Here is a 12,676-nt window from a genome sequence, read left to right as displayed (position 1 = left end):
AGTGCAGAAACAGCTTCAAGTCATACAATAAGAAATATCGTAGTTCTTTCACTTAAAGATTACATTTTGCCTTGCGATACCACACTCATGTCTACCATGCATTTTATTGTCCAAATTTCACCTAGTTTGACAAATAATGACTGTTCCACTCGTTTGCATCCTCTTCGTAACAGATTGAAATCCCGGTTCAGTTTTATCACCATTTGAACCCATTGCATGATAACGTGAACATGAGGTTTTTTAAAAATCAAGTGAGTAAAGAACACCCTTTACTATGTAAACCAGTTTTTGTGCAAATTACTTCCCCACTCGAGCTGCACATTTCATTCGTGAACCAGTAAGCTAATTATTGGTGTATTTCTTCTGATTGGTCACATGATCACATGGGTTATGTGACCAATCAGATGCCTGCATACTGTAACAAGGAAGTAAAGAGAGTATTGTTGCAGCCCTGCTAAGTGGTGTGCCATTCGTAAAGCTGACCCAAAAACTAATTTATATGCCCAACAGCTCATTTTTTTATGCCGAGACAAGACTGTGACGATTTCGCAGCATTTTTAATACTGCAACATTGTGATATCACAAATACTGTGACATCTTTGGTTTACATATTGCTGAATTCTACTTTCTTTCTAAAAGGTATGTGTGTAACATAATATATTTTAATATATTACCTTCATAACCTGGTGGTGAATTGCTCCTGAATGAAAAAAAAAATCTCTCTCTGTCTGAATTGTGATGCTGCTCTGCAAAAAAGAGGAAATAGATTTTACCCGCAGGACACAAGCTGTGGAGATTGAAAATTTCCCTTGACCTATATAACATTTTGGTGACCGAGGTTGAAAATGTGAATGTTTTTATGACTCTGGCGACATCTCATCAAACTCATAAAGTGTTGTTTGGCTTATTTCGAAGATAAAACAGAAATGGAGTGAAGGCCCAGAAATGAATTGGAGCAAGACAAGTCAAGATGTAAAGGGAACCCCCACTGGGCTCAACGGGAGACATACAGACATCTGAATTGATTGCATGGGTTTCTCCTCTTAAAACGCTACCATTGCTGTGTTGTCACATAGTCGTCACATCTCTATCTGTTGTTTCAGAGGGTGTGACGACACCTTTCATCCAGTCGCTCTGCCCCCAACCGGCTTGAAGTTTTTCATGCCTCTTTTCCCTTTAATTCCTTTTTATGTTGCTATTCTTTAATTTTTGATTGGACTTGTTGACCCACTTAAGTGTTTTGTTTACATGTTCACCACTTACTGTTGAATACTTATACATTCTCTTTTGTGCCAGTTGTGGACTTTCATGAAAGTTTTTTTAACATTGGTTATATCATTTCATTTTAGGGTTTATATTATCATATACGGGCAGCAGTTCTGCCCAATTTAATCAATTCTACTAATGCTAGGATGACACCATTCAAGGAATGCTGTTTTATACTCCGGCTCAAAGTGATGAAGCCATGTCTCATCCTCACTCACTAAAAACACATTTGTCACTTTTGTGGTTGTCAAGAAGCTTAAAAAAAAAAAAAGGTTCAAAACAAGACTTCTCATTTGTGACTGTGAGGAATCCACCTGACACAAAGCTTTGCAATCTATTTTACCGTTTTTGCAGCACTGCCATGTCTTGTTCCCAGAAATTCAACAATACAATAACTGATGAGTAATGAAGTCGTGTTACTGGTAATGTAAATGTTGTGATATGTCTAGTCAATGCAAGAGTTTGCCATCACTGTAACTGGCACTATACAGGAGATGACAGTCCGTGTCAGTCACACGTCACATCAAACATTCAGGGCTATGGGTTGAATCATAATAATGCCTCCAGAGGAGCCTTATAACATAACTCTAACTATAGTATCTGTGATCACATACTTCATATGAAAAGCATTGCCCGCAACACTATACAGCATAGTGAAGTACGTGTCAAAAGTTGAGCTTCTGTGTGAAAGTGATGATTCGATTGTTGTACAGGTACAAGTCCAGGAAAACAATTCACTTTTGAATGCAGAATCCTCCCATTGCTAATCTTATTGTTAATGTTGGGTGTGATCGTTGTAGATTCGGCGCTGAAGCGGAAGGAAATCCCCAATGACTTTTCTCTATGTTACGTTACAGAGTAATTGGCTTATCTCAGTTAACCAGTTTTACACAGCTTCGCTGCCATTATTGAGTCCAGTGCATAACCAGTATTGAGCCAACTCAGGTTCAAGATTCAAAGACCAGGAATCGAACACACCACCTCAGAACTGTGAGGCGGACGTGCTCACCAGTGCCCCAGTGTGCTGCCCCAGTATAATAATATTGCGCAGCAGAGGCTTTTTGTTTTAACCAAGTTTTCTTCATTAGTGACTACTTTAGGCAGACAGAACATTGTTTTCTCCGGGCACTCCGGTTTCCTCCCACATCCCCAAAACATGCTTGGTAAGCCGATTGAGCACTCCAAATTGCCCCTAGGTGTGAGTGCAAGTGCAGATGGTTGTTCGTCTCTGTGTACCCTGCGATTGGCTTGAGACCAGTCCAGGGTGTCACCCGCCTACTGCTCGATTACTGCTGGGATAGGCTCCAGCACAGCCGCGACCCCCGTGGGGACAAGCAGTATAGAAAATGGATGGATGGATGGTAAATTGTCATCACTGAAAGTACTTTTCAAATTTCTCATATGTTTCCACACATTATTGCATGGCATAATCCTGTATCACAGCACTTGTTAAAACTATATAACTAGAAAATGAATACATTGTGGAGTAAATTCGTATCTATTCCATTTGTAGCATTTTTCTTTCTGTCTTCATTTCCCATCTGTTCAAATTCAAGGTCACCTTATCAGTCCTGTTGAGTAAATTCGTATCTCCGCTAAAGGAGGGGGAGACTGAAAACCTGCCAAAAAAGACATTTCCGATGAGTGACACACCAACGTAACAAAGCCTTACGCTGCCTGCCTGCTAATGATAAATCACTCCTGCGGGGGCGTTGTTCTCATGTTCATTGAATGCCCATTCACACAAACCTTTGCCTGTTGCACTCCATCCTAAGAAACTGCTGGAGTTCCAAAAGATTCATGATCACAACCTTTGACCTCTGGTCTGCCAGGCCTCTCCCATTAGACTCTAAGGTTGTCCGAAACTGAGAAATAATGTAGGCTGCTTGATTCATCTGTCAGAATCACAAACCAGAGTAGAACAAAAGATTAAATGTTTGACAGAAAAAAACAAGGGCAAAAACAAGATTTGTAGGTGAAGGAGTTCAGTAAAGACTGGAGAGGGATGAGCAAGATTTGAGCAGGTGTTAAATGGATGAAGGATAAGGACTAGCAGAGACACTGTCAATATTGATTTACATGTGTCCGGCATTGATCAGCCCACCGCGTGTAAGGAATTTACCACCTCGTCGCTACAGATTACTGACACAATCATGATCAGAAGTGCCTAATGCATGTCTCTTCGCCAACGATGCAGTCGTGTTAAATAGTCTAGATTAGTTACACTTTTAAAATTGAGTGGGTTATGTATTTGGAATTGAAGCTGGAGCTTTGTCTAATTCTAAGGTGTAAGACAAGCTCAATTGGGAGAAACATGACCCTTGAACAAAAAACAGGAGAGTTTGTTGCCGAAGCTCCTTCATACCTATCTATCTTCATGTTCTACCCGTTACTACCTGTTATACCTTCTCTTATTGTGTGTCACCTGAGGTCATCATATGTTATATAAATATGTATGTATGATGCAGACCGGCATGCCCATTGACACCGGAAACCGCAGGTGTTTAATTTCATACTTCATGGCTGCACAGCCATTGACCGACTTATTTGTACACATACAATTAAAAAGTCAGCTTTCCAAAATATGTCCCATATAAAACTTAGATGGAATGCTTTGCATGGGTTTTATCCTGAGGACCTTTTTACCGACTGAGCCTGCACGCAGCAAAATGGATGGCACAGCTAACAGGTTGATGCTTGGGTGTGAAGAGGCCATGGTACAGGTAGTGTGTTTGTCGACATTTCCCTTTTAGCCTTCTCCATTGCACCGCATATGCTTCAGCCCTCTCACATTCCATCAACATCTTTTGATTTGCATCGCTGGGACTCCCATGCAAGCTTAGCCACCCTAGTGTTTTAATATCTGACACACACATGACTGCCTGGTTGACTTTGATCCCCAGATTTCAGCATCAAGGGACCTTTCAGTTGTCGGCCTCGGGGGCGATGACAGAAATGTCTGTGTTTTCCCTCTCTGTGCATGAGAGAGACTCGTGGACCAAAGGGTACACGATGCAATAAGCGGAGAGTGTGAGATGACAGAACTTGTGATCCAGTATTTTCCCCTCTGAGGGTTTGGGCTAGCCTCTGGATTCCGGTGACAACACACATGTAATGTCTTTGCATCGTTAATGCTGCCTGTGTGTGATCTGAGTGCCATGATATTGATGTTCTCCATTATTTGTTTGATCATCCATTCTGAGGCAGGCCCATGAAATAAAGAATCAATCTCGGGCTGATGGGGCATTGCTAAGCAGGCTTTCATATTTTTGGAATTGAGTGAGATTTATTAATACCGGTACACACATCACTTTATTTTTCCCATTCGGCCAGGTCTTAGAAGACATCATCTTACTGGTCACCGTGTGACACATGAGCTAACATGCAATTTTTCACATCATGAATCACATCCTTTATGATGTTGACTGACAAAGAATCAATTCATCCAATGTGTTGTCTGTTATAATTAATATAATTAGCGTGAATGATGCTTGTCTTCTGTTACCTCATTCAGGACAATTTCTTTTTCATGTCATATATAAACAATGAGATGTCTGCCAGTGATGGCAGAGGCTCCTGTACAAGACATCAGGACCCCAAAACAAATACGAGTCATCACAATGGAAAAATATCTGCCGACCTGGGTAATATAATCCTGAAAGATTTGAAAAAGGTGACTTTTCAGGTTGCAACAAGTCTGGGAAAATGCTGCCTGGTCTACTTAATTTAAACATCCATTTCATTCAGACGTTCTGTGATTGCTTTCCTGCTCACAACAGCAGCAGCATCCATTGCCGTGGTTGTAGTTACCACAGCAATCCTCATCAGTGCTGGAGCCTATTGATCCTTTTAATGTGGCAGGATATGAAGCTGATGGATTCCTTGTGGATCGAATTGTGTCGGCAGTCAGCACGTCCTGACGGGCTCCTGTTCTGACATGTTCATTTAATGATGCCCCGCCAAGAACAATAACTAGGCACTTAACGAGATAAATGATCATGCTGTCAAATAAACACTTTGGCTCTTGCATTCATTTGATCAGATCTCAGTGTATGGATAGCTATTCTTCCTTTTGAAAAGCGACTTGGCAAATAGTAAAGGTCATAGAGTTGCAGGAAGTGCAGGAGTAACGAGAAAAATTAAGAAGCTGCCTGTATCCAACTACCTGAATGCATGTTTTCATAGAACACATAAAGGACAAAGCTAAGTGTTTTGGCCTCATGTCTTTGCACTGACAAAGCCCTTAACTCTATTTCTACCAAAACTTGGAAAAACCATGCTGTGCCCCAAACAATTCACCTTCATGAGTTAATGAACTGCTTAATCTTGCAATAATCATGTGGTTTTACAGTTAAGTCTCCACATTAACTTAAGCCTCATGCTTTGTATTTCAATTAATGAAGAGTGGGTGGCTAGAGATAGCTTAACAAGCCTGCTGCAGGCTTTGTAGCATTTCGACAGCTCATCTCGCCTTGAATACCGTGTAGCATTAGTCTCTCTGCAGGGATGCTGGCTGCCAGTGAGAGAGGCGCTGTCAGCACGTTCTTATCCACACACAGCAGTGTCAGGTGAGAGTGTCACGATGCACTGCTGCTCATAATGCTCATTAGTCGAGATTATCCCATATTAACCAAAACAGTTTCTCCCAGTGAAACCCAATTCACAGAGCACTTAAAAGGGCTCTGCATTCAACAAGTGGGTATGCTGCGAAATCAAGACAAACTTAGCATGTGTGCTCTTAAAAACAAGTCACATTACATGACACTAGAGGAATATAAAAGCTGTCAAAATCACATGAGGTTGTGTCTTTGACAGTGAGACGATCAAGACATGGAGGGGTCTTCCCATCTTCATTTGTCAAATGCCCACAAAACCGATGGAAGAAGGAACAGAGCAGCGAGGAGAGCCCATGGCCGTAAACCCGACGGGGCAGCGCAGGGGCTTTAGATAAAATTCGACCATGGAGGCTCCCTGCTGACAATAGAAGCCTCTCAGCATTTCTTGAAGCAAAGAAAAAAAAAACTAGTACCTTGTGTGGAGTCAGCTGTCAGCTTGCGCTGGACGTTTGTGCACTATCACAAACATCTGTTGAGAGAAGTTGATGCATGTGGACATTTTGCCCCCCGTTCACTTACTAGCAGTATGTTTAGGAACTTGAAACTCAACAGATTAACGTACATTGTTTATTTCCAAATGAATACTTTTTCTCCCCCTCAAGCATGAAAATAATTTACCTAAATGAGGCAGTGTGGTTAAATGTGGGGGAATCAGAGGGTCCTGTTTATGAATGATATTTTTCCCATTCTTGTGATTAAGGTCTTTGAAAGCTGCTCTGTAAAGCAGAATTCTGAAATATTTTTTTAACTCAAGATACAAATTAGCAATGCGGACAACTTGGAAAATTCCCCTGAACTGCTTTGACATAATACGTATAATAGTGTTGTTAAGATTATATCATCTATGAATTTATTACACAGCAATCCAAGAGAAAATCTATTTGCCTGTTGGGAACACTGTTTGAAATGTGTTCATTTATAGAAATAAATTCTGAGTTACAAATAATGTGAATAATCTATCTATGTATAAATGAATTTATTACTACTTAATCATTTTTTCTTGAAGTATTTTTTTCTACTGATGAGATAATATCTAAACTATTCTGTTAGACTACATGCTGCGTGTGGTAGAGTGTTAAAATTTTATTTTATTTTATTTTAGTTGTGAAGTTTTATTATGAACCATAAATCCCATTTCTTGCCTGTGTAATTTTGTGCAGTGTCATTGAAAATGCTACTGAAAATAGTAAAAGCACACCAAGAGTGGACTGTCGTAATTTGCTTTGCCAATTTAAGTGCTGGGAGTCCCACCAAATTGCTCGATGTAAAAATGTTATTTGGGTTGTGAAAGTTCTATGTTGGCAGATATAACCTCTGTGGTTGAAGTTGAGCTCCACTACCTTCTTGAATAGATTTTCTGCCTCTCTTTGAGCCCTTCTGCAGATTGTTGCCTGTCACACTTCACCTGTCACCTTCACAGACAAAAAAAGAATAAAATAAAATTCATAGGTTGGGAATTTTTACGGACCTTTTTCTTCAATTTTGATTGTCAAATTAGTACAACTGCACTTAAAGAATGTCACTTTTACATTATGTACAGTACATTGCCACATGACTAATCACATTTCTTTCTCTACCTCCTTTTCCCTCACCTGCTCCTACTCCTATTTCCTTTTTCGTTCATTCAGGTGGAGCGAGAAATAGCCATTCTGAAGCTCATAGAACACCCGCATGTTTTAAAGCTACATGACGTCTATGAAAATAAAAAATACTTGTAAGTATGATCTTTGGATTTCTTGCAAATATGCAAATAAGAACTGCACTTTACGGTCATCTGTTTGTTGCTGTTCTTGTATGCAAAGTTTTGTTTGTTGTTATTCCCCACAAATCTCAAACATTATATTGTTAGCCCAAAGGAGCATTTTTAATTGGCTTGGAATGATTTGAGGACAATGTCAGCCTTGGAGGGGCCGACGCTCCATTAGTATTGGCATGAGGCATTTAATTTAGTTGCTCATGCTTGTGGAATGCTAATAAGGAGAGAAAGTATCCCTAATGTAAACAACATGACACACTCATCAGACGCAGAACCATTTGCAGTGGGATACATTAACCACGGAGAGTGGCAGCTGTATTACTCGCACACGCATGCAGACACATTCATAAAGCAATTTGCTAACTTTGCCTGTGGTGAGTGACAAGCCCATCGGTCATTTGTAGCAGCCTCATGATGCACGGAGGACAATTTGTCAACTCAATTCAATTAGCTCTCTTCTTGAGTTTTACAGTTCAAAAGGGATAAGGCACGCTCTACGACAAGCTTTAAGATTTTAAAAGGATCATATTAAAAAAAAAAAGAAAAAATCTGATTCGCAATATACTAAATAGATTATTTGAATCACATTTCGAATCGTGGGTCACAAGTAGCTTGGTCCAGTGACTAACGCGCTCATACTAATGCTGTCAGTTTGCACTTAGTGTCTTTAGTGAAAGCTATCAAGTTGAAGATAAATAGTATAACGGTGCCTGCTGTCCAACAACGAAAGATTTATGAGGCTGTTGGCATAAATCCACTACAAGTGGTTTTCTGAGTGTGCTGATAGGTGTGAAGTAAATGGAAGTTGAATTGTTAAGCTGTCGCATCAATATTCTATGAAGGAATGCTTCATTGCCACAAGTGAATAATCGCATCATGATGTTGATATACATACCTCGAAAACGAATAATAGCCATCGCTGTGCTCAGCCAAAGATAACAAAATGCAGATGTGTAAACGTGATTTAGAATACTCCATCTAAAGAGTCTTCATTTTAATCTCTGCTGTCACTGCTGAATAGATATATGACTTCATATTTGCTGTATTTACAAAGGTCCCAGTGCTCCAGGTAGAAGCGACTTTTTCTCCTACATCACATTAATTATTAATTAATGATAATTATGATTATGATAATTATAATTAAATATGACATTTGACCTTATGACAACAGTTCTGATATTCTGTTGGTAATAAAAATCATTATTCATATAACAATTATCATTGTAAGATTCTTGACCATACAAGTCGAAAAGAAGTAAAACAATTAATCATGAAAAAACAAAAACAGTCAGTTATACTAAGTAACACTGCCCGAGTCATGCTGCGTTGACCGTCTCCTCTACATTGTGTATAACTATTCAAACCTTCTTACATTTTGCTCCGTGGTTTAAAATATGTATTACATGCATTTAATGTCACAAATGTGCTTCTGGATTCCCTCAAACACATGCCAACATCTTGTACAGTTTTCCCCAAAAGAGCAGCCTTGCTGCTTGTTTGGATTCACCTCTTGAGGTTACATATATGTTATTTTTTTCTCCTGTAGGTGTCCCATTACTTTCGCTAAACAGTTTATGGGGAGTGAACAGAAGGTGTGTATTTCACCTGCTGTCTAGCATTCCGTTTGTGCTGTCGTAAAGATTAAGGGAGGTTGAGCACCAAATAAATGAGGGGAGACCGGTTGAGAGCAGGACAGGGCATGACTGGCTATCGGCCCACGGTTTGTTTCATGCGGGCCTCAGCAGAGATTCATCTCCTCATGTCTCCTTGGAGCACAGGAGCATGGCCGTGCAGTCATGATGACAGACTGCCACCAACCCCAGTCCTCCACCTTGAGTAGTGGCTAAAAAATATGAGGAGGAAATACTCTGTGCCTCTTCTCCAAATAATTCATACTCCTTGAAGCTCTTCAGTTAACAATAACCACACAAAGAATTCCCCTTAAGTCTCTTTTATGTGATGAACTGAATCCAGCTGTCGTATTATGACTCCTTGATGTGTAAAAGTGTAACGTGTCATCCTTCTGATGCCTCCCACAGGAAGTGAGTTTGTCATAACCCTTCACATTTAGGTGCAGATTAAAAAAAACAATACAAAAACAGTGTAAGTGACCTTTGGGATCTGTTTTGGGATATTAATGAAAACCGCTTATGCATTACTTCATCTAGCCTCTGTGATGATGAGCGCTTCATTTTCTGTTTACCATTGTTTCTTGTTTGCCCTTTCCCTTATTCCGTCTATTTGTCATTCTCTTCAGGTACCTTGTACTAGAACATGTGTCCGGTGGTGAACTTTTTGACTATTTGGTGAAGAAAGGCAGATTAACGCCTAAAGAAGCCAGAAAATTCTTCAGACAGATCATGTCTGCGCTGGATTTTTGCCACAGTCATTCTATATGGTAAGTGTCTACTAATGAGTGTGAATGCAATTTCTGTTTGTTTTGGTCCAGAAGCAAATGAGTGGAACCTTTTTGTTGCACATGCATGGAAGATTTTGGACATTTTTATTTTCCCAGAACTAGTCTACCCAGTAGGCCCCATTGACTATATCGGGTGTTGTGAGGTTTTAGTGTTCATCTGCTATTTGTCCGTATTTCTTATAGTGGGGGATTTACCAAGAATGATCATGAAAAAATTAAATGGGTAGCAGCGAATTGCAAGTACAGCGAGATCCAAATCTCCCCACGCCATTGTAGCTGTAGTTGGCAATGAGGTACAACAACACTGTAAACTTATATTCAAAATGAAGTTTCTGAATAATGATTTTGTTTATAAACGGGGGGAAACAATTACTGTACATCCACTGCAAACAATAGAAACATTTTCTGAATTTAAAGATCCATCCATCCACCCACCCATGAAAGAATGAACAAAAATATACTCATGTAGGCCTGTCATGATAATTACTATATCATTTACATCTATTGTCTACACATACCAGCAACACTCACACAGCTTTGTTCTTCTTCATGTCACTGACCTCGCTCACTGCTCTAGAAGTATGAATACTGAAATGTTATTACCATTTATCTTGCCTTAATTTATCCACAAATATTCTTTGGTGTGAAATCTAGGCTTTTTCCATTAAACATAAAACGGACGTTTGCAAGTATCCGTGTGTAATAATTTCTTCACTTTCAAACAATTTGTGACGGTTTTATAAGCTGTACAAATTGCCTTAAAAATTGGGACTTCCAACCAGCCATTGCAGCCTAGTGCAATCAGGTGAAAGAAGACGTTCCGAAAGAGTTCATTTTACATCTCATTTTACTCTGCCACTACAAATACGGAGATGTACGTATGTGTTGTGTAAACGTTTATTGAAGTGCATTATTTCAACAGAGCCTGAGTCATTTTTGTTTACATTTTTCAAGTTTTAGATAGTTATTGTATTGTTGTTTGATTGTAAATGTTAAAAATTCTTGAGAATTGAAAGGGAATTGCTAATTCATAATTGAATGTACTTTAATATCATTATATCAGTACGTATGGATTGTGACATGAGTATCATAATGTGCTGTGTCATGCACCTTTATTGAGTGTGCCTCATGCTGAGAGAGGAAGAATTGCACTGTCTGGGGAAGCTGTCGACCAGGTGATAGTTTTTTTTCGTTTGTTGCTGGGCTAGTTAAAAAGCAACATCGTAATTGCATTGTTTTTCAAGTGAGTATACAGAGTTGAATTTATATTTCATTACATGCAGATGACTTCTTGGATATGCATCGCACACTTCATTTATCGTGAAAGCAATTACGTTCTGCCTGGTGCTATTTAATAATTAAAGCTATGCGGGAGCTCTTATATACAGCAAAAGCCTGTACAAAGACTTTAACTTAGATGGTACTTGTTACTTGTGTTATAGTGCGGGTAGGGTAGATTTTTCTCGCAAAATAAAGAATTGAATTAAGACTTAAGGCTATTGTACCACTGTCTTGCCTTAAGCAAAGTCTGAAATGAATAATTAGTGGGAGGTAGTACGGATTAATCCAATTAGGGTAAAGCACCTGACTTCTAGTGCATGCACACATGAAGATTATCACGGAGCTTTTGCGGTGAGATTCCACAGCAGATTTATTTGCTATTGTCTTTTGTTTTTCCACTGGCTGCTCAAATCCACTTCTTGACATTCTTGGAAAAGAATGCCTTGTAAGTCATGGTGAAGCGGATTCTCCCTCTTTCTACCTTCCATCTTCAATTAGAGGCAAACACACGGGCAGACGCAAAGAGCTCACCCCGTCACCTCGCTCTCCATCCCAACTAATGAGATCCCAGCAACCCCTCAATAAAAAAGCATTTCCACGATCATTTCCTCTGTTTCTTCTTGACTGCACAGGAGATTTCTGCAGACCATTAGAACTGCTGCTATTCCTGTGTGACTCAATGATGTGAATGGTGGGAGGGAGTGGGACTAAACACATGCTGCGGAGCCTGCATCTGCACACCTGACTTGGCCTTGTGCTTGCCACCCACATCGTATTTCCAGATATCTATTGCCACAGATGGATCTACAGCAGCATTTGCATAGAAGAGAAATTGAATGAATTTAAGATGATTTATGATGATTATTATTATTGTCATTATTTAATAATAATGACAATATCTATTATTAGGATTATTATGATTATTATTATTATAAGTTCTCAACAATGTTCAGTTTATTAGAACCTGCTAAACGATGATATCCATCAGAAATCAAAAGACACAAAATTGTCTGCTCCCAAAGTAAGAAAAATTATTGTATTACTTGTAACATACGTACCTGTATGCTACTGTTTGTGCGTTCTGATTGTGCAAATTGTAACAATTACTGCCACCGACAAGGCCTCGACAGACAATGCTCTACTGATGCTGGGATTGAAATCACCAAGAACATTTCAATGAGAATTATTTTCTTCATTATTTTCACTCCAGCACACAACAAACAGAAAATTGTTTTCCACCGCAAACATTTTGCATTTTCCTTTTCTTTTTGGCTTACATTTTGCTGTTTCATTCACGGTCATGGATGACTAATTCATAGAAACAAATCTTTGGAGTGA

The 12,676-nt window shown here is 39.3% G+C and overlaps 1 protein-coding gene across 4 annotated transcripts in view; it reads left to right on the top strand.

The window, feature by feature from the left end:
* brsk2a (BR serine/threonine kinase 2a) overlaps nucleotides 1-12,676 on the top strand; it is a 119,878-nt gene that overhangs the window by 74,087 nt on the left and 33,115 nt on the right. For all 4 annotated transcript variants that reach the window (XM_061282897.1, XM_061282899.1, XM_061282896.1 and 1 more), the window contains 2 exons: nucleotides 7,511-7,596; nucleotides 9,896-10,036. In XM_061282897.1, the coding sequence (XP_061138881.1) occupies nucleotides 7,511-7,596; nucleotides 9,896-10,036 (227 nt within the window). The remainder of the gene's footprint in view (nucleotides 1-7,510; nucleotides 7,597-9,895; nucleotides 10,037-12,676) is intronic.

The sequence above is a fragment of the Syngnathus typhle genome, linkage group LG7 (genome assembly GCF_033458585.1).
Source record: "Syngnathus typhle isolate RoL2023-S1 ecotype Sweden linkage group LG7, RoL_Styp_1.0, whole genome shotgun sequence".
NCBI lineage: Eukaryota > Metazoa > Chordata > Actinopteri > Syngnathiformes > Syngnathidae > Syngnathus > Syngnathus typhle.
This window is presented reverse-complemented; position numbering and strand designations above follow the sequence as displayed.